Below are 19,759 nucleotides of genomic sequence, written 5' to 3' on the forward strand. Positions count from 1 at the left end.
GTGGGCTGGGTCCAGCCTCTGTGAGGACACTTCCTAGAGATGGGCTTCAGTTTCTGTAAACTTGAGTAGAAATTGGAGTTAGAAGGATCTAACAAAAGGACCAAAGTAAAGACGGAGTCCTTCCCAGCAGCCCTGGGCATGGAGGTGGGGCATGTTCCGGAGGGAGCTGCAGCGAAGCCCTCTCTGCTGAAGTTCAAAACCTCTCTGTGTGCCTCCTATTCTCAAGAAGGAAGGGAGGGTGACTGGGAGGGCAGCAGTGGTCTCTCCTCTCTCTTTCTAAATAACTTTTTCCCTTGTCCCCACAGAATGCCTTAGATGAGAATGGCTGCTGAGAACTCCTCCTCCGTGACAGAGTTTATCCTCGCAGGCTTAACCAACCAGCCGGGATTCCAGATCCCCCTCTTCTTCCTGTTTCTAGGTTTCTACATGGTCACTGTGGTGGGGAACCTGGGCTTGATAACCCTGATACAGCTCAACTCTCACCTGCAGACCCCTATGTACTTCTTCCTCTATAACTTGTCCTTCATAGATTTCTGCTATTCCAGTGTTATCACTCCCAAAATGCTGATGAGTTTTGTCTCAAAGAAGAACAGCATCTCCTACGCTGGGTGTATGACTCAGCTCTTCTTCTTTCTTTTCTTTGTTGTCTCTGAGTCCTTCATCCTGTCAGCGATGGCATATGATCGCTACGTGGCCATATGTAACCCACTGCTGTACAGGGTCACCATGTCTCCCCAGGTGTGTTTGCTCCTTTTGTTGGGTGTCTATGGGATGGGGTTTGCTGGGGCCATGGCCCACACAGCATGTATGATGGGTGTGACCTTCTGTGCCAATAATGTTGTCAACCACTACATGTGTGACATCCTTCCCCTTCTCGAGCACGCTTGCAGCAGCACCTATGTGAACCAGCTGGTAGTGTTTGTTGTTGTGGGCATTGATATTGGCTTGCCCACAGTCACCATCTTCATTTCCTATGCTCTCATTCTCTCCAGCATCCTCCATATTCATTCCACGGGGGACAGGTCCAAAGCCTTTAGCACCTGCAGCTCCCACATAATTGCAGTTTCTCTGTTCTTTGGGTCGGGGGCATTCATGTATCTCAAGCCCTCTTCTATTTTACCTATGAACCAGGGCAAAGTGTCTTCCCTGTTCTATACCACTGTGGTGCCCATGCTCAACCCATTAATTTATAGCCTGAGGAATAAGGATGTCAAAGTTGCTCTAAAGAAAATCTTGAACAAATATTCATTCTCCTGAGAAAAAGGCAATGCTCAGGAAAGAAACATTGTTTCTCTCATAGTGATTTGGACTCCGTTGGTTACCTGGACAAAATATAATTTTTCCTCAAACAAATTCATCATCCCCATTTTGAGGGTTTTTTTTTTTTTGAGACAGAGTTTCGCTCTTGTTACCCAGGCTGGAGTGCAATGGTACAATCTCGGCTCATCGCAACCTCCGCCTCCTGGGTTCAAGCAATTCTCCTGCCTCAGCCTCCCAAGTAGCTGGGACTGCAGGCATGTGCCATCATGCCCAGCTAATTTTTGTATTTTTAGTAGAGAGACAGGGTTTCACCATGTTGACCAGGATGGTCTCAATCTCTTGACCTCGTGATCCACCCGCCTTGGCCTCCCAAAGTGCTGGGATTACAGACGCGAGCCACCGCGCCTGGCCCTAAGTGTTCTTTAAGTTACAGATATTCTTAAGAGCTTTGAATACTCACATAGTAAGTCTTGAAGCTCATTTCACTCAGTTCCTCCCTATTTCTGAGGATAGGCTCGGGCTTATATACCTTCCCTGAGGTCGCTCAGCTCCTCAGCAGTGGAACTGTGACTAAAATTCGGGCTCTTTGTTTCCAGTACTGGCTGCCTTTCATTATAGCTCACTTTCTTCCTCCCTCAGGCTCTGGAAGCTTTCACTTCAAATGTGAGCTGGACTAGGATGTTAAAATCAGATTCTGTCCTCAGAAATTACATGCAACTTTTCAAAGGCGAATTTTAAATGTCCCATTTTTGCAAGTAGGTAGGAAGTTATAGAATTTTTTGTTGAGATGGCCTTGCCAAATGGCCAGGGAAATTCTTGAAGCATTTTGCAGAAAGTGCAGGGGAAGTGTGCTAGGACCCAGGGAGCAGCATGCATGGTACCTCTTAAGACAGTGGCGTGGAGCTTCAGGGACTTGGGCTTGAAGGGTTCTGCCGATGCCGGGTGGAAGAACTTACAGAAAATGTCAGAGTTATGAAGAACAGAATTTGGAAATTATTTCACACACAATCACATGTAATCATTGCCCTGTTTTCAAAAGTCAAGGTGGGGACTAGGTACAGTGGCTCATGCCCGTAATCCTATCTACTCAGGAGACTGAGAGAGAAGAATCGCTTGAACACAGGAGGTGGAGGTTACAGCGAGCCGAGATTATGCCACTGCACTCCAGCCTGGGCAACAGAGTGAGACTCCATCTCAAAAAAAAAAAAAAACAAAAAAATCAAGATGGAAAAGTCTGCAGCCTGGGGTGGTCAGTTAGGATCTGGAGAATATTTCAGAACCACAGAGAACTGCGTGTTACAAGTCAGTAGTCAGGTTAGACCCACACAACCGTCAGTCAGTGGAGGGAATGACCACCGAAAGGTATAATGCTGCTTGCAATAGAAACCATGTGGGGTATCTTTTCATGCTTTTGCAGATCAGCTTTCTGCCTCTTAGAGCCTCATTCTGAATCCTGGGAGGTATTCCCTAATCATCCCCTTGCCCTCTGGTTTCAGCTGGGTTAGGCTAACAGGAACACAGCTGAGGAAATCAGAGGGCAGGAAGAGTGTGATATTATGAGACTTATTTCCCTGACTTCCTCCCAGCTGGGCTACAGTGGCAGTAACTGAATGCCCCATTTCTTACTGGATTATAATAACTACTCCCTCCCTCATCTCTTCATGCCAAGGAGTGATAATGTCTCCCTGTTGTTGTCAAACAAGAGAGCTTGTCCATCCATTTGTGGTTTCTCCCACTTTTGCTTAAACCAATGCAAATAGTTACTCAATTGTGTTTTCCATTACTGTATTCGTGTGGATCATGATTTTTGCAGAAATACTGAGTGCTGCATCTTCCAGTAAAGGGTGGAAGAAATGATGTGGCTCAGGTTTGTAATTCCACAGCCTAATGGTACTGTATAAAGGAAGGTAGAGTTGCTTTTCAGTTTTAAAAGATTATTATTCTATTATAAAGACACATGCACACATATGTTCATTGCGGCACCGATTACAATAGCAAAGACTTGGAACCAACCCAAATGTCCATCATCGATAGACTGGATAAAGAAAATGTGGCACATATACACCATGGAATACTATGCAGCCATAAAAAACTATGAGTTCCTGTCCTTCATAGGGACATGGGTGAATCTGGAAACCATCATTCTCTGCAAACTGACACAAGAACAGAAAACCAAACACTGTATGTTGTCACTTATAGGTGAGTGTTGAACAACTAGAACATGTGGACACAGGGAGAGGAGCATCACACACTGCAGTCAGTGAGGGGGGACTAGGGGAGGGGCAGCGGGGATGGGGAGGGTGGGGAGGGATAATGAGGGGAGAAATACCAGATATAGGTGATGGGGGGATGAAGGCAGCAAACCACCTTGCCGTGTATGTACCTATGCAACAATCCTGCATGATCTGCACTTGTACCCGAACACAAAGTACAATAAAAAATTATAAATAGTAGATTTCCTTGTGAAATAGCATTACATGAAATGCTGTGAAAATGTGTTGACTTATGAGTCTCTCTTTAGGAAGATTCTCTTCTATTTAGAAAAAGTAAAGTTTGGATGGATGTATAGTGTTGCCCTTTGGGATGATGCAGATTAATAAGGAAGAATTTAAAAGAATGAGAGGGTAGTGTCTTGGACAGCAAGGACTAGATAAACAACACAGAATTTAGCTGACTGAATTCTGGACTGAGAGGGGCAGAGCATCAGAAAGACTTAAAAAGAGCAGAGCCCAGAGAGTTGAAGGGTAGAATCAGATTATAACCCGAGCTTCTCCTCCACAACTGTGTGACCTTTAAGCATGCCCTGATGTTTCTGAGCATCAATTTCTTGATCTTCAAAAACATTTCTCTCAGAAGTATTAAGAGAATTAAATGCCAGATTCTCGGTAAATTTTTTTCTATCTCTGCCAGATCCTTTTCCTTCTAATATCAGCACTTGCACTAATTTATTAAGTGACCTTGGGAAAACTGCTTCAGTTTTCTAGGCCTATGGTTGCTTATATGAAAACGATCATGTTCTATCAGATTATTTCTACATTCTATTTACAAGATATGCTTATTTATATATTGACCAGATAATACATTTGCTATAGGCTGAATACATGTTTCCCCTCAAATTCAGATTTTGAAATGATGGATACTGAAAGGGGGTGGGGCCTTGGGAAGTGATTAGGTCATGAGGGTGGAGCTCTCATGAATGAGGTTAGTGTCCTTATAAAAGAGGCCTGAGAGAGACTCCCCCGTCTCTTCTACCATGAAAGAACAAAACAAGAAGGTTCTGTCTAAGAGGCAGAAAATGGGCTCTCACCAGACATGGAATCCGCCGTTGCCTTGACCTTGGACTTCCCAGCCTCTGGAACCTTGGGAAATAAATTCCTGTTGTTTTTAAGACACCTGGTCTGTGGTTTTGTTATAGTGGGCTGAACAGACTAAGACAATGTTTACAGTATTTAAAATTAGTACCAAAGAATAATCGGTGAAAGGAAGCCTCCTTTTTCTTCAGTTTTCTTGCCCTCCAGTCCCCTTCTTTTCTAGGGTTTATCACAGCTGCCTGTTAGCTATATATTTTTACATAGTCACTGATTGTACAAGTTATGTGTGCCTGCACATACATACACACATTTTTGTTTTTGTTTGCAAAGTCATGAAAACTTGCTTTGAAATATATCTACTATGGAAATTAAATAGAAGAGGAAGGAATTAGGGTTTGTTACTAAGATAAATAAATGAAGAGAAAAGCATAAAAATATATATGAAGTGCTGTGGTTTGGAATAAAGAGGGAGAGAGAAAGTAATGAGGTGAAAACAAGGGAGCTTTAGTTCTGGCTGCAAAATTGTACACCCCAAGTAAGAAACAGCCCACAGAAAGAATTTGTTCTGATCTATTGCCTCCAACTCAATTTTCATGATTGCACAAAATTCCATCATATGGATGTATTACATATAATTAACATTTTTCTACTACTGTATATTAAATTATTTCAATTTTTCCAAATTATAAATAATGCTTGTTTAACACACTTATTCAGCAACTCTTTGAGTTTCCCCCATATTTTGGATACATTCCTAGACAGAGACTGAATTGCACAAGATTCTTGAATTTGGTTGCAAAAATCCTTCTTGAAAGTTTATCTCAATGGGCACTCTCATTACCAGAATAAACATATCTGAAAAATCTACCCTTGGTCAGATTCTGTCCTAGTGAGGGCATTGCTCATAGGAACTTGTTACTTTTAGTTTTGGTGGTGGTGGTGTTTATATTAGTCTCCTCCTTTTTATATCTCCCCCCCTCAACTTTATTTCATCAACTGCTTATAGTACCTGGGTTGATAAAGAAAACAAGGAGCATCGTTGAAAATGTTTTTGATGGCTGCATAATATTCCATGGTGTCGAAAGATAGCAAGGGGAGAAATGCCAGATATAGGTGAAGGGGAGGAAGGCAGCAAGTCACACTGCCACGTGTGTACCTATGCAACAATCTTGCATGTTCTTCACATGTACCCCAAAACCTAAAATGCAATAAATAAATAAATAAAAACAAAAACAAAAAAAAAGAAAAGAAAATGTTTTCTTCCTTCTACTTTTCCTTCCATATAAATTCCCCTTATTTCTTAACTGGCTTTTGCTTGACTTGACCATATTTCTGGTGATCTGTTTAATCAGAGGAAGGGCAGATGCCCTGGGGCCTTGGCCTTTGTAGTAATATGTAAATATGAGATCTCTTTCTGGAATATCTTCCTCCTTTCTTCCTCTTGGGTTTCAGTGCCACTTCTCTGTGCTTTCATACCACATGACACATAACCTAGTCAGTGCTAGACCCAGTGTGGGACTGTTACTTGTTTACTTTTCCACATCCACTCCCACCACAAACTAGACTGTGAATGTTGTACAGACAGGGTCCCCAGTGTCTGTTTTGCTATAACCCTCACATCTAGCACAGTGCCTGGCACATATAGAGTAGGAATTTAGCAAATATTTCTTGGACGCAAGAATAAAATGTCTAGCAGTTTTAGAAGCTGCCTTACTAGAGGGGCTTTCCTGTTCTCCTCCTTTTGGAAAGAAAGGAATGGCAACACATTCTTTTCTTCTACCACATAGATGAACATATGTCCATCACCCTGGTCCCCTGATTATATTCTTCCTGTTCACTCAGGATCCCCAACTTTAGGCTCATGTCACCAGTGGCTGTAGTAGAAACTAGACCCTCCCTTAGTTTTGTAAACCTCTATGCTTTTATATGGTAAAATATATGGCATAATATAAAATAGGTAACTTAAACTGTAAATCTTTATTCAATTGAACATAGGGCTTTGAAGGGTTTTATAAAATACCAACAATTGAGCACTCATTTTGTACTCTCCATTTAAACTGATATCCCAGAGATAACACATTGAAGAAAAATTTGCATGATGAGAAAATGAATCATTCATGCATGGAGCTCTCATTTTCCCCAGAGTACTTGCCTGAACACTCGCCTTGAAAAGATGAATACACTTAGGAAAAAGCCACCAAGACCATAGCCTGATTCATCTTTGCTGTCTTTGCAGGGCACAATACTGTTTTCTCAGAACAAATCTTCCTTTTTAAAAAAAAAAATCTCATAAATGAATATGTTTTATGTCTTCCCAAAATTGCTCCTGGGGACATTTGATTATACAGAGTTTTTTTTGTAACTAAGTTCTTCAGTAATTTTAATGGCAAAGATTGCCACTTTTCCTTTTGCAATTGACAGTACATTATAGGGAGATATTTTGAGACTATGCAAATATTTTCTTCCTTTTCAAACATTCACACATTAGTTTTAGCATCCATTGATGACCAGTTATTGCCTGAATCAGTTATTACTCTAATGACTGAAAAATGGAGATTTTCAAATTCCATCAGTCCTTCTTAATTTGTTAGTTGACATTCTGTTAAGAGCTGTTCTCATCATTTCATTCATTCATTTATGTCATAATGGCTTCATGCAGTCTAATTTTATCTAATTGGTTATGATTCATTATTGTCATTGTTAACGCTGATGCTCAATTTGTACCTGATTTGGCCAATGGGAGCCTCTTCACACTGATTTCTGTGTCCTTTTAATACAGCATCATCAGATTTTGAGCACTTTATCAATTTCTGACAAAACAGTACTTTTCAGGTTCATGCTGGGCCTGTTCCCCACCCAGCATTAGTTATGTTTAGAGATTAATGGCATTTACAACTAAGAGATGAGTGGTAGGTGAGATGAGCTGTATGTAACGAAATATCTGTGAGATATTTAATGGAAGAACACTCATGTTTGTAAAATACCATTTATGTGCTTGTCCCTCTGAATACACCTGTCTATGGGCAAATGATGGACTTGCTCTCTGTGAATGGGCCAATACTCTGTGACCAAAGCCAATGATCCCTAAGTGCCATTTGTGGCCCTTTTCTTGCCACTTTTTACTTGCTCACATGACAGCTTCTTCCGGTTCCTGTTAGTAACTGATGAGACTAAGTGAGAAGAAATCAGCCTGAGATGGAAGAAAAAACAGCCCTGAGACTTTTACCCTCACAATTTGGTTGTAAATGCCATTCCGTCTGACTCCCTTAAAGACATGACCCCTTGTACAATTTGCTTCTTTCATTCTTGTAGTATTTTGCAATATTTTCCTTTCCTGCTTTTTCCCTTTTTAAAAATTTTCCATACTCCCATGATCTGAGAATGAATGGGGACATACAGATAAGAATTTAATATTCAAAGGACATGGTTCTTCAAACCCTAATAATAACATTTTTGAGACTTTATTTTGTCTTGGGAAATTTAGATACAAGTTCTCATTTAATCGCCTATACAAATGCATGAGATAATTGTCCCTGTTTTATAAATGGGCAAACCAACGCTGTAAAAAGTTAACGTACTTTCCTAAGATTGCAATCTTAGTCAGTGGTGGAGTAAAGAATTGAATTTAGACTGCAGGACTCCAGAGTCGCCCACACTTTCAACACTAGCTGCCTTCCAGAAGGCTCAGTCTGGGTGTGCATGTGTGATGCATATATATTTTCACCTTGTACAAAGTCCAAATTCTTGCTGCCTTTGAGCTGAACAAGTCCCTACATTCACTCTCAGTTGAAACAATTTGCCAAAAAATTCGCTAAGATAAAGATGGTAAAGTTTTTTTTTCCTTATTAAATGTGCTGAGCATTAGCTCAGTCATTATTGTTATAGATCAGTAATATAAACATATGTGACACCTACTGATCTACTGTTATATGAATTGTGCAGTAATGTATTAGAAAATGTTTATTGAGGTTATATTTCCAACTTCAGCCAGGTGATAATGCCTGCTAGTTAGAGAAGATGCAAACAAATACACTTTGAAGAGAACTTTGGACCTTAAAATACTGAAATTATGCAGTATTTTTTAATTTCTAAAAATTATTTTTCTTATATTTGCAAAAGCCATGTTTTACGATTGCAGGACTATGTGAGATGAAGAATATGTAGCAATAAGCAAAAGCTTTTAAAAAATTCCACAATCCTGGCACCTAAATATTACCACTTTTAGCATTTTGTGGATATTTTTCTGTGTATGTCTGTGTAGTTGTGAAGGCAGAGACCAGTTTGCAAAAACTATATATATGTATGTATACATATGTATATCTATACGCACACACGCGCGCACACGCGCACACACACACACACACACACACACAAAGAAGTTATCATGTTCAGCTCCCTTTTGCAATTTTCTTTTTTTTTTAAATTGACTTTTCAATTTTGTGTAGAGATGGGGGACTCACTATGTTGCCAAGGCTGGCCTTGAACTCAGGGCCTCAAGTAATTCTCTTGCCTTGTCTCTGAAAGTGTTGGGAATTACAGGCATTAGCCACTGCACCCAACCTGTAATTTTATTTTCATTGGGTAAAATGTTGTGAACAGCTTTACGTATGATTAAATGTACATACCAAAATTATGCTTTTTACATTGTGTTTATAGCTATCAGGTCAGTAGAAAGACAAAATGTTTCTGTTTGACTCACAGAAAGCATAGTTTCCTTCTTTGCAAAAGAACCTTGTAACAGTGACATTTCATCCAATGATCCTAAATTCCTTTTCTAAATTCTAAGAGTAACTTTCCCTTCTTAGGTGTCAAATTCTGCATATCCCTTGCACCGTTCTAGTTCAGGTTTCTTGTCTCCAGTCCCATCTGTCTTATTTCTGCAAGTCAGAAGCCTAGCCTGGTGATGTCAGCACTCTCCCATCTTGCTCACCATTGATCACAGTCAAGTCCAAATTGTGGTAACAACTGATCTGGGCCCAAGCTGATTCTGGTCTCCTTTATGCTTTGTCCCTCACATTCCCTAGAGCGGGCTTTCTGTCCCAGCAGGTACATAAGGATGCTGCTGAAGGAGAGGAGTGGTTTATAGGACTGATGACAAATTGGGAGAATGAACTTGTGGTTTAGGGTGGCCCAGCCTTCTTCCTACAGACCCTTTCCCCTTTTTTTTCTAGTTGGATAGATATGTTCTCAGGACCCCCATTAATCTCTTACATTTTGGCACCCTTCTCCTTTGTAGTGAAGACAACTGTTGTCTAGCTCAGTGTAGACCTAAATTCACAAGTTTAATCTGCAGTGTGCATTGAGAGAATTACAAAGTCCTATTGCACATCCAAGCTGGGTTTTCCCCATTAACTTTATCAGCAATAAAGCTGGCATTTTTTTCTTTTTTCTGTGTGACTGCTGCCTCTATTTTTTTCAATTAATTCTGGACTCAGAGGAAAAAGAGTGTGATTAATTATGTCAACCTAAGATAATCAAAAGAATCAGAATCTAATTTAAGGAGAGCTCATTAAAATGGAAAGTGTGAGGGCATGGTTCAGGGAGCAGGGCTACACCAAAGAATGGTGATCTGTGCTTCTGGTGTGGCGCAAAATAAGGATCATTTATACAGAAAAAACTGAGGTACTGAACAGGATTACACTTTCTATGCAAAGGCTAACATAGAGATATAAGATTTGATTGAATACTATTGATTCTACAGTAAGGGAGGTGTTTTACATGTGGTTGTAAAGAGGTAACAGTCACAAGGGTCTCTATCTCCAGTGTCATTTAGCCTAGTTTGAATAAAGAACAGGGAGTTTAGTTACTGTGTATCTCAACACAAAGGTCAGAAAGCAGCAGTCACGCAACAGAGAAGAAAAACAGTCATGGTAACATGAGTCAGCTTTCAGGGCTTCACTTTTCCCTTTAGCATAATGAATTTGGAACATTCTATTTTATTTTATTATGACATTTTATTTTCTTTTTACATTTACCATCATTAACCCATTCCACAATTTCCTACCCGTCCTTGCCACACATACAGCTGTTTAATTCTCTGTATCACTTGGCACTCCTGAAATTTGCAGTGTTTTTCTCTTTATAACCTTTTCCATTTCCTTTTGTGATTCATTTTGCTCGGAATGCTTTCTTGACTTTCTCTGCTGGTAACCTTCTACTTGTTATTCAAGACTAATAGCAATATATTTCTAAAACTATGTCATAAAGCAGAGTGTGAATTTCCATAGTAACAATAACTGAGGATGTTCTGAATATTTAGTATAAAATAACCTGTTAGAAAATCAAAGATATACTTTCTATAATAGCCTATAATAATTTTTAAGAGCAGAGATATTTCCCAAATTTTGCAAGATGTGCTAAAAGTTATTCCAAGTTATTGACTTTATAAGGGATCTCAAAGCCAATAAAGTGAACATAGAGCATATGAAAAAGCAGAGCACTATCATAACATTGACTAATGTAAACATACACTAGCTGTTATTCATTAATCAAAGTAGTTATTGAGCCATTATCTTCCTTAGGTGTTAAGCATAATCTTTTTATTTTATATTATTTTATTTATATATGGCTCACATTCTATTAAAAAAAAACCTGGCCGGATAATTCATTAAATGCATTTCTGTTTAGCCAGCAAAGAAGCTTATATTCATTCCACTGAGAAGCATAATTTAGCTTATTTAGAAAAAAAGGAATCATTGAAGAATCAAAAGTTTTAAGAACTTTGTTGTAAGAATATGAAGAACAGCAGTCTTTGGAAACTGGGATGCTTGTTTATTTTATTTTCCATACCACATCTAAACATATCCCTGGAAGAGGAAAATCATTAAAAATAGACCAAAACTTTGAGGAGGGGCCTGTTACATGCCTCTGTGAAGATGATTGTGGGGAGCGCACCTGTCTTGATCATAGATGAAAAAGTTGCCCCACAGCCTCTAGCTTTCCCTGTCTCCACTTCCAACCCACAGACCCCTTAACCACCAGTCTCTATTCTAGTAGCAAGAGATCTCAGCGGCAAGCAGCAGCTGATTATGGTTAACTTTAGCAAAAAGGGAGCTAATTAGCAATAAATGGGGTAGTTCATAGAATCTTAGAACCAGCTAGGGAACTAGTTTTTGGAGTCAGACAGGTGGAATCTCAGCCGAATTATAATCATACAACTATCTGGTTAGGCTGCACTGATTGTTCCTTCCGGCACCACTAGTGCTTGACATTTATTATTAATGAGTAGGTTTTTGTTTGTTTTTGATTTTTCAAAAATGAAATAGAAATTGTTCCTATTTTTTTCTGTCACTCGTCCAAAACTCAGAGTCCTGCCTAGGAACGTCTGAGTGGCTGAGCTCAAGTCTGATGTTCTCCAAGGTGCTTTCACAGAAAGAGGCTGAGTCCTTGCTTCAGCCAAGGCTCACACCGGGGCAGTCCTCAAATTGGAAGGAATTTTAACGCTGGACAGTCACAAACAAACAGCTATATATTTTTATATCTCTACTTAAATTTAGCTTTAAAACTGAATTTCACTTCTTTAGAGAGGCCTTCTCTGACCTTGAAGACATGGTAGGGGCCCCTTTAAATGATTTCACAGAACTCTATAACCTCTTCCTGGCACACTTACTGTATTTCTAACTATGTGTCAGTAACCGTTTCTTCTAGCTTTCTCCATTTAGATTATATGGTTGAAAGTTCAGAGGTTGTGTCTGTTTTGATTGTTGCCTTGTTTTTGGAGCAAAACACAGGGCCTAAATGGTTTTAAATGCTTGTGTGTACACACAGGCACACACACACGTGTTGGAACTTCTTATTTCTACATATCTTAAATTGTATTTCTTTCTTTCTTTCTTTTCTTTCTTTCTTTCTTTCTTTTTTTTTTACTTTAGGTTCTGGAGTGCATGTTCAGGTCATGCAGCGTTGTTGCATAGGTGCATACATAACCAGGTGATTTGCTGCCTCTATTCCCCCTTTATCTATATCCAGCATTTCTCTCCATGTTATCCCTCCCCACCCTTCCCACCCCCTGCTGTTCGTCCTCTATCCCCGCAACCGCCCGAAGTATGTGATGCTCCTCTCCCTGAGTCCACGTGTTCTCATTGTTCAACACTCACCTACGAGTGAGAACATGTGGTGTCTGGTTTTCTCTTCTTGTGTCAGCTTGCAGAGAATGATAGTTTCCAGATTCATCCAAGTCCCTAAAAAGGACACAAACTCATCATTTTTTATGGCTGTGTAGTATTCCATGATGTATATATGCCACATTTTCTTTGTCCAGTCTATCGTTGATGGGCATTTGGGTTGGTTCCAAGTCTTTGCTATTGTACACAGGGCCGCAATGAACATACGTATGCATGTGTCTTTATAATAGATTGTATTTCTAATTCATAGTCTCTCCCACATGGATGTTGACTTTTCTGGACAATTTCTTCAGATCTACCCTCCAGTTTACTTATTTTCTCTTCACTTGTGTCTAATAAGCTATCTAACATATTCATAGAGGTCCTAATTTTAATCATCATATTTTCATATCTAACAATTCTATTTAATTTTTTAAAGTTTGGAGGGTTCTTTCAATTTTGATGGTTGCTTCATCATACTTTCAGTTTGTGTTTTTAATTTTTAAAAACATATTAAATACATTTATTTTGCTTTCTGTCCCTGACAAGCTAGTAATTTTTGCAGGTTTGGCTAGGTATGTAACTTGCATTTTATCATTCCTGATGAGTCTCATTGATGGTGGATTATTTTGTGTTTGTTTAGTAATTTTCATCATAAGCTCATGATCCTTGGATATTTATCTGGTGAAATTATTTCATATCTGGGATTTAAGTTGTGTTCTCCAGAAAGAACTTTTTGTTATTATTATATTCACAATATGAATTTTTTACCTGAAACACAGAGGTGATTAATAATTGTCAGAGACTATTTTTTCTGTCCTTCTAGAGCCAAGGCCAAGTCAGACACATTTCTTGGCCTGCTCCCTCTGTAGGCTTTTTTTCTACCTATAAGTTAGCCACTGAGAATGTTTTCTTCCCCCCGGGGAGCCAGTATTACGAGTCAATAATGGTCCTAAACTTCCAACCTGCTTAAAGTTCTAGGCTTTATTTTTTTTTATCTCCTGCATAGCTAACTCATTAAACCCCAGGAATCTGCTAGTTCCCCAAAGGCAAACTCTAGCTCTGGAGTTTGTGCATCCCTCTGAAATTTTACTTTCTTACTTCTTCTTTTTTGCTCTCACAAATTTTTACTTAGTTTTTGGCACCTCAAATGTGAACAAATAGATGCTTTTAATATTTTGTCCAGAATTCTTGGTTTTGTTTTTATCAGGAAAACTCTTTGTGAATATAACTGTGATGGTTAATGCTGTGTGTCAATCTGATTAGATTGAAGGATACAAAGTATTGATCCTGGTGTGGCTGTAAGGGTGTTGCCACAGGAGTTTAACGTTTGAGTTAGTGGTCTAGAAAAGGCAGACCCACCCTTAATCTGGGTGGGCACAATTTAATCAGCTGTCCTTGAGGCTAGAATATACACAGGCAGAAAAACGTAGAAGAGATACTGGCTTAGCCTCCCAGCCTACATCTTTCTCCCGTGATGGATGCTTCCTGCCCTTGATCACTGGATTCCAAGTTCTTCAGTTTTGGAACTCGGACTGACTTTCCTTGCTTCTCAACCTGCAGACACGGTGGGACCTTGTGATTAAGTGAATTAATATGTAATAAGCTCCTCTTTATATATGTATCTATCCCATTAGTTCTGTCCCTCTAGAGAACCCCAACTAATACAAGAGCATTTGCAATATTGCTAGAAATAACTAGCTTTAATAAATATTTGTTGGATGATTAATAAATTGACGTCTACTTTAATGAACAGAAGATTCTCTCTTCCATTGTTAGACCATTGCTGCATACCTAATCAGTCTTTCAGGAAGGGAAAATGCAGTGGGTAAGGAATTACGTGTACTAAAATGCAATGCTTGTTTTCTTCATAAAAGTAAACCTCATAAACAGCATTCAAATATGGAACCAAAAGGAGACTTCCTGGGTAATGTGGGAGAATTGGACCAAGTGATCCAGACCTGTCCTGGTGAGCCCCTGGCTGTTTCCCTTGAGTGTTTTTCCCAGTGTCCACTCATTGGCATGTAGGCCCTAAAGGGCTCCTGCCCCTCAATGCTGGGCAAATGACTACACACTTGCTACCTTATAGTGCACAGTAAGTCCACACTCAACATTTTTGATAGGTGCTTGGGAGCCACAACTTTAAGTGAAATAATGTACTGTGTAGTGAGACCAATTTTCCTATAGCGTAAGTGACATAAATAAGAGTTCCTATGGCATATAATTATGCAATTTTATCTTGAGACAAGGCTAGAGGGTTTTAACATGACTTTCCTGAAGGTTAAGGGTGCCAAAAGAGAGACAAATGTGAGGTGGGGGAGGAGATTTTATGTGTGTGTATATATATACACACATATGTGTATGTAAATAAAATGTAGAGGAGAGACTGGCTTAGCCTCCCAGCCTACATGCCAATATATGTATATATACACACATATATATGTGTGCATATATATGTATGTGTGTGTGTGTGTGTGTGTATATATATATATATATATGTATATATGCTTCCTGCCCTCAATCATTGAACTCCAGTGTCTCTCTCTCTCTATATATATATGTATATCTGTATCTATCTGTCTAGATATATGTATATGTATATATGGCATGCCTGTTGGAAGCTCCGCCCTTTTATGACTTAACCTTGAAAGTCACATAGCATCACTTCCATCGTACTTTATTGATTGGAGAAATCCCAAGTCCCTGCCCAGAGGCCAAGTTAGGGCATATAGACCTCATCTTTTGATTGGAGGAGTGTCAGTCCTGTTAGATCAAGAGCATGTGGGATGCAAGGTATATGTGTGTGACTGTGTATCTGTGTGTGCATTGGTGTAGCCATGCTTGGGAAATACAATCTGTCACACACATGCATGTTGCATAGTTGTTATAAACAACATATTACATGAGAAAACATCCAGCCTAAGGCCAGGCACTCTGTAGTCGCTCCACAGGCATTAATTCTCTTTTCTTTTGATTTCCTCCTTTTATATTAAAAAATAGTTTTTAAAAAAAAATTTTAAGTGACATGAGATGGAAAAGAAATATAAATGGTGTTATTTTTCTTGCACATTCTACTATATTGAGTTGTCAGGGCAGTAAATATCCATTTTACAAATGGTGGAATTATAGCTCAAAGCTGTTTAGTAATTTTTGAATTAAGCTAATTTGGTAGGGTGATTTATTTTTTATTCTCCACTTACATTTTAAATAAACTTTTTGTTTAAGTGTAACATAAGGCTAGAACTTGATGAATTTTTGCTAACTGCATACATCTGTGTAACCAGCACCCTGTCAGAAGCAGACATTGCCAGCAACCCTAAAGCACCCTTCAAATCCCTTTCCGGTTGCTAGCTCCCGCCTGCCCAGCCAAGAGGAAGTGCTGTGTGACTTCTAACACCATAGATTAGCTTCGCTGTTTTTAAACTGAACGTAAATGAAATCATAAAGTATGCCCTCTTCTGTGCTTGGCTCCTTTCAATTCCTAATGGTTTGTGACGTGTATCTATGTCATTATCTTTTATGACTAGATGGAATTTTATTTTATTGACATCCTATCATTTATTATCCAGTCTACAGTTGGCTGACATATGGAGTGTTTTCAATTTGCAGCTATTAAGGACAATGCTGCTCTGCACATTCTTGGCGGGTCTCTAGGTAAACATACATACTTATTTTTATTCAGTATACTTACTCCCAGTGGTGGAACACTGGGTCAAAATTTAGGTATATGTCCAAGTTTGCCAAGTACTCCCAATCAATTTATTATACCCACATATAGTGATATACAACAATGTACTAATATTTGTTCCTTATACCTAGATAATTCCTATCCCTTTATTTTTATTTCTTTTCCCTTTACACTGATTTTAGGCAGGTAACTAGGGGTTGTGCTTCTTTGCTTTAAGATTTTTGGGCTAGATATAAATCAGAAGCCGCTTGCAGTTAATACCCTTCTCGCTTTTGAAGACTTGTTCTCCTTAAGACATAGCATTGGTTGTCCAGAAGGGTGGGCTCAGTTAAGGAAGACTTTGAGGGCAAGGAAGGTGAAAGACAGAGACTGTCCAAAAGGGGGTGAAAGTCAGTGGATTTAGGAGATGTTGGGGGTCAAGGATCTGAAAAGCTGCTTCTGCTCTTTTTAGCCAGTGATCATATAATTTGTTGTCCAAGTCCAGACACCTCTGAGAATGAAAGGGTATGCTACTAATAATTATACAGGGATAATGAGTGTAAGTCAGGACTGTCCCAGGTGAACTGGGATTATTTTAGGCAGTCTTAGTGAAACTTACAAATGCAGATGCTCACGTCTTTGAATTTTTCTTAAAATATTCATCTAGCAGATCATATGGAGAGCAGCTTTGTCATCTGAACAATGGCAGGATTAAGCCCTCACATTCATCTCCCATTATACCTTAAGCCTGCATGCCTAGAGAGTAACCCTGTGTAGGGTGTGTGTGTGAGTGTGTGTGTGTGTGTGTGTGTGTGCTTTCTTGCCTATGTGTTGTGATATTTTAATCTCTTCATATATAGTAAAGGCCTGTCTGTGGCCCTTATTAGAGTTGCGAGTAGGTGGTGTTTGTGGTGGAGGTGGTGTGGTTTCTGTTTTGAGCAGCACATGGTCTTAGAAGCCTTTTATCTGAGGCGCTCTATGTAGATCTGATGTGACCTTTTTTGAGGGGTCCCTCTCTCATAGCTCCCTGTGAGATTTGGAGATGGTGGTTAAGGTTGGGGCTATTCACCCTTAAATTCAAGCTTAGGTTCTCAGAGCTAACGAGAAAGGAAAAAATGAGTCCCCAAACTCAGCACTGAATACCATGAAATCCCTGAAGTGAAGGGAAGCCCACTCCCAAGATGCTAGGTAAGCACCATAATCCGGGCTGTAAACAAAGACAGCGCAATTCCTTCCCTACAGAGACAGATCTTGGAAAAATTCCCTGGGGAAACTGTGTCTAATCAGGTCCCTTGTTTAAGCTGCTTGATTGTCAAGCAGCTTAAATTCCTCTGCAACACGACGGCTGGGATTCTGGTCAAAATGAGAATTCCTAGTTTTCTTTCCTGAAGTTGCCGAGACCATATGAGAAAATCCACAAACAGAACCTGTGGTATATTCCTTGAGCACCTTGGAGCCTGGGGTGTAAAAGCACTTATTCTCAGCACCCCAAGGGAGTCAAAGAGGTAATATGCAAGGCTGTGTGCTTTCTGCACAAGCACCACTATTTTTTCGTTCTGGCTAATGGAAAAAGAGACGGCGTGAGGTCCAGCACTGAGTGGGGCCCTGGAAAAGGAAGGTGAAGGTCTGAATCCCATCTTTCCTGTTGGTCCCTTTGAAACCCACGATCGAGGGCTCCGGGAAGTCTGTGCTCTCAACACTGACCCTGAGATGAGATGGAATGGACGGTCTTTGAGGAGGCGAGAAGGATGTGCAGAGCCAGTAGGGAACACTCTTGGCTGTCTCTCCAGATGGAAATCCATTATCTAGGTGGGAGACAGGGGCAGAGAATAGGAGGGCACCCTGCGGACCTTGAGAACTCTTGTCTCTCAGAAACTGAGGCAGCGGGCCCAGGCTGTACTCTTGGTTCTCAGGGTGTCTTTCTGAGAGTCCATGAGCAGCCAGTTCAGGTGTGCTGTCTCCATCCTCCCTCACCTCTCAAGCAGAGACAGAATTCTTGCTGCCCATGCAGCAAGAATGCTTAAATTCTTGATCAAACACTGCTTAAATTCATGATCAGCCCAGCGGAGCTGAGATCCTCTCACAGACATGTGGTCAATACCTCAGGGTGGGGAGGTGTGTAGATGTGGGGGGACAGAAGAGAGGGCATCTGCACACGGGCTTGTCTGCTAGAACCTTCTTCCGTAGCCAGGCTTGTGCTTGTCACGACTCTTTGTGTTTTGCCCTGTTTCCCCAGACAACTCGCCAGAAGAGAATGACTCTGAGAAACAGCTCCTCAGTGACTGAGTTTATCCTTGTGGGATTATCAGAGCAGCCAGAGCTCCAGCTCCCTCTTTTCCTTCTGTTCTTAGGGATCTATTTGTTCACCGTGGTAGGCAACTTGGGCTTGATCTCCTTAATTGGGATAAATTCTAGCCTTCACACTCCAATGTACTTTTTCCTCTTCAACTTGTCCTTTATAGATCTCTGTTATTCCTGTGTGTTTGTCCCGAAAATGCTGAACGACTTTGTGTCAAAAAGTATTATCTCTTTTGTGGGATGCATGACTCAGCTATTTTTCTTCTGTTTCTTTGTCAGTTCTGAGTGCCATGTGTTGGTGTCGATGGCCTATGATAGCTATGTGGCCATCTGCAACCCCCTGCTGTACGTGGTCACCATGTCCCTGAAGGTCTGCTTTCTGCTGATGTTTGGTTCGTATGTGGTTCGTGTGCTGGAGCCATGGCCCACACTGGAAGCATGCTGAGACTGACCTTCTGTGATTCCAACATCATTGACCATTATCTGTGTGAAGTTCTCCCCCTCTTGCAGCTCTCCTGCATCAGCACCCATGTCAACGAGCTGGTATTTTTCATTGTTGTTGGAATAACCATCATGCTGTCCAGCTTAAGCATCGTCATCTCTTATGCTTTGATACTGTCCAACATCCTCCGTATTCCTTCTGCAGAGGGCAGATCCAAAGCCTTTGGGGCATGTGGCTCCCACATAATTGCTGTTGCTCTGTTTTTTGGGTCAGGGGTATTCACCTACTTAACAACATCTTTTCCTGGCTCTATGAACCATGGCAGATTTGCCTCAGTCTTTTACACCAATGTGGTTCCCATGCTTAACCCTTTGATCTACAGTTTGAGGAATAAGGATGTTAAACTTGCCCTGGTCAAAACCTTCAAGGCAGCGCTCTTCTAACAGGTCTGTTTGTATCACTGGAAACTGACTCTTGCTAAGCATGACACTCAAGTGTCTTTCTATGTATAGATGGAGGAATTTTAATCCTTGTCCTCAAAGAGGGTCTCCTCTCCACTTTTAAAAACTGGAAATTTCGGCCACATGTGGTGGCTCATGCCTGTAATTCCAGCACTTTGGGAGGCCAAGGTGGGTGGATCACAAGGTCAAGAGATCGAGACCATCCTGGCCAACATAGT

At 40.3% G+C, this 19,759-nt stretch overlaps 2 protein-coding genes across 2 annotated transcripts; both read left to right on the forward strand.

Annotated features, from left to right (window-relative positions):
- The first annotated feature begins 251 nt into the window (after positions 1 to 251).
- Positions 252 to 1,367, forward strand: LOC108308851 (olfactory receptor 8B8). Its single transcript, XM_017534900.2, has one exon. The coding sequence runs from the start codon at positions 316 to 318 to the stop codon at positions 1,255 to 1,257; it is 942 nt and encodes a 313-aa protein (XP_017390389.1). The 5' UTR covers positions 252 to 315; the 3' UTR covers positions 1,258 to 1,367.
- A 17,224-nt stretch (positions 1,368 to 18,591) lies between these two features.
- On the forward strand, positions 18,592 to 19,523 carry LOC108306598 (olfactory receptor 8B4-like). Its single transcript, XM_017531717.2, is given in 2 exon segments — positions 18,592 to 19,042; positions 19,045 to 19,523. Coding segments are annotated over 2 exon segments (927 nt in total). The 5' UTR covers positions 18,592 to 18,594.
- Positions 19,524 to 19,759: the final 236 nt, after the last annotated feature.

The sequence above is a fragment of the Cebus imitator genome, unplaced genomic scaffold (genome assembly GCF_001604975.1).
Source record: "Cebus imitator isolate Cc_AM_T3 unplaced genomic scaffold, Cebus_imitator-1.0 Scaffold0, whole genome shotgun sequence".
NCBI classification, from domain to species: Eukaryota; Metazoa; Chordata; class Mammalia; order Primates; family Cebidae; genus Cebus; species Cebus imitator.

Coding starts and splice junctions, on each gene's coding strand:
- LOC108308851 (XM_017534900.2), top strand. CDS start 316: ATGAGAATGGCTGCTGAGAACTCCTCCTCCGTGACAGAGTTTATCCTC.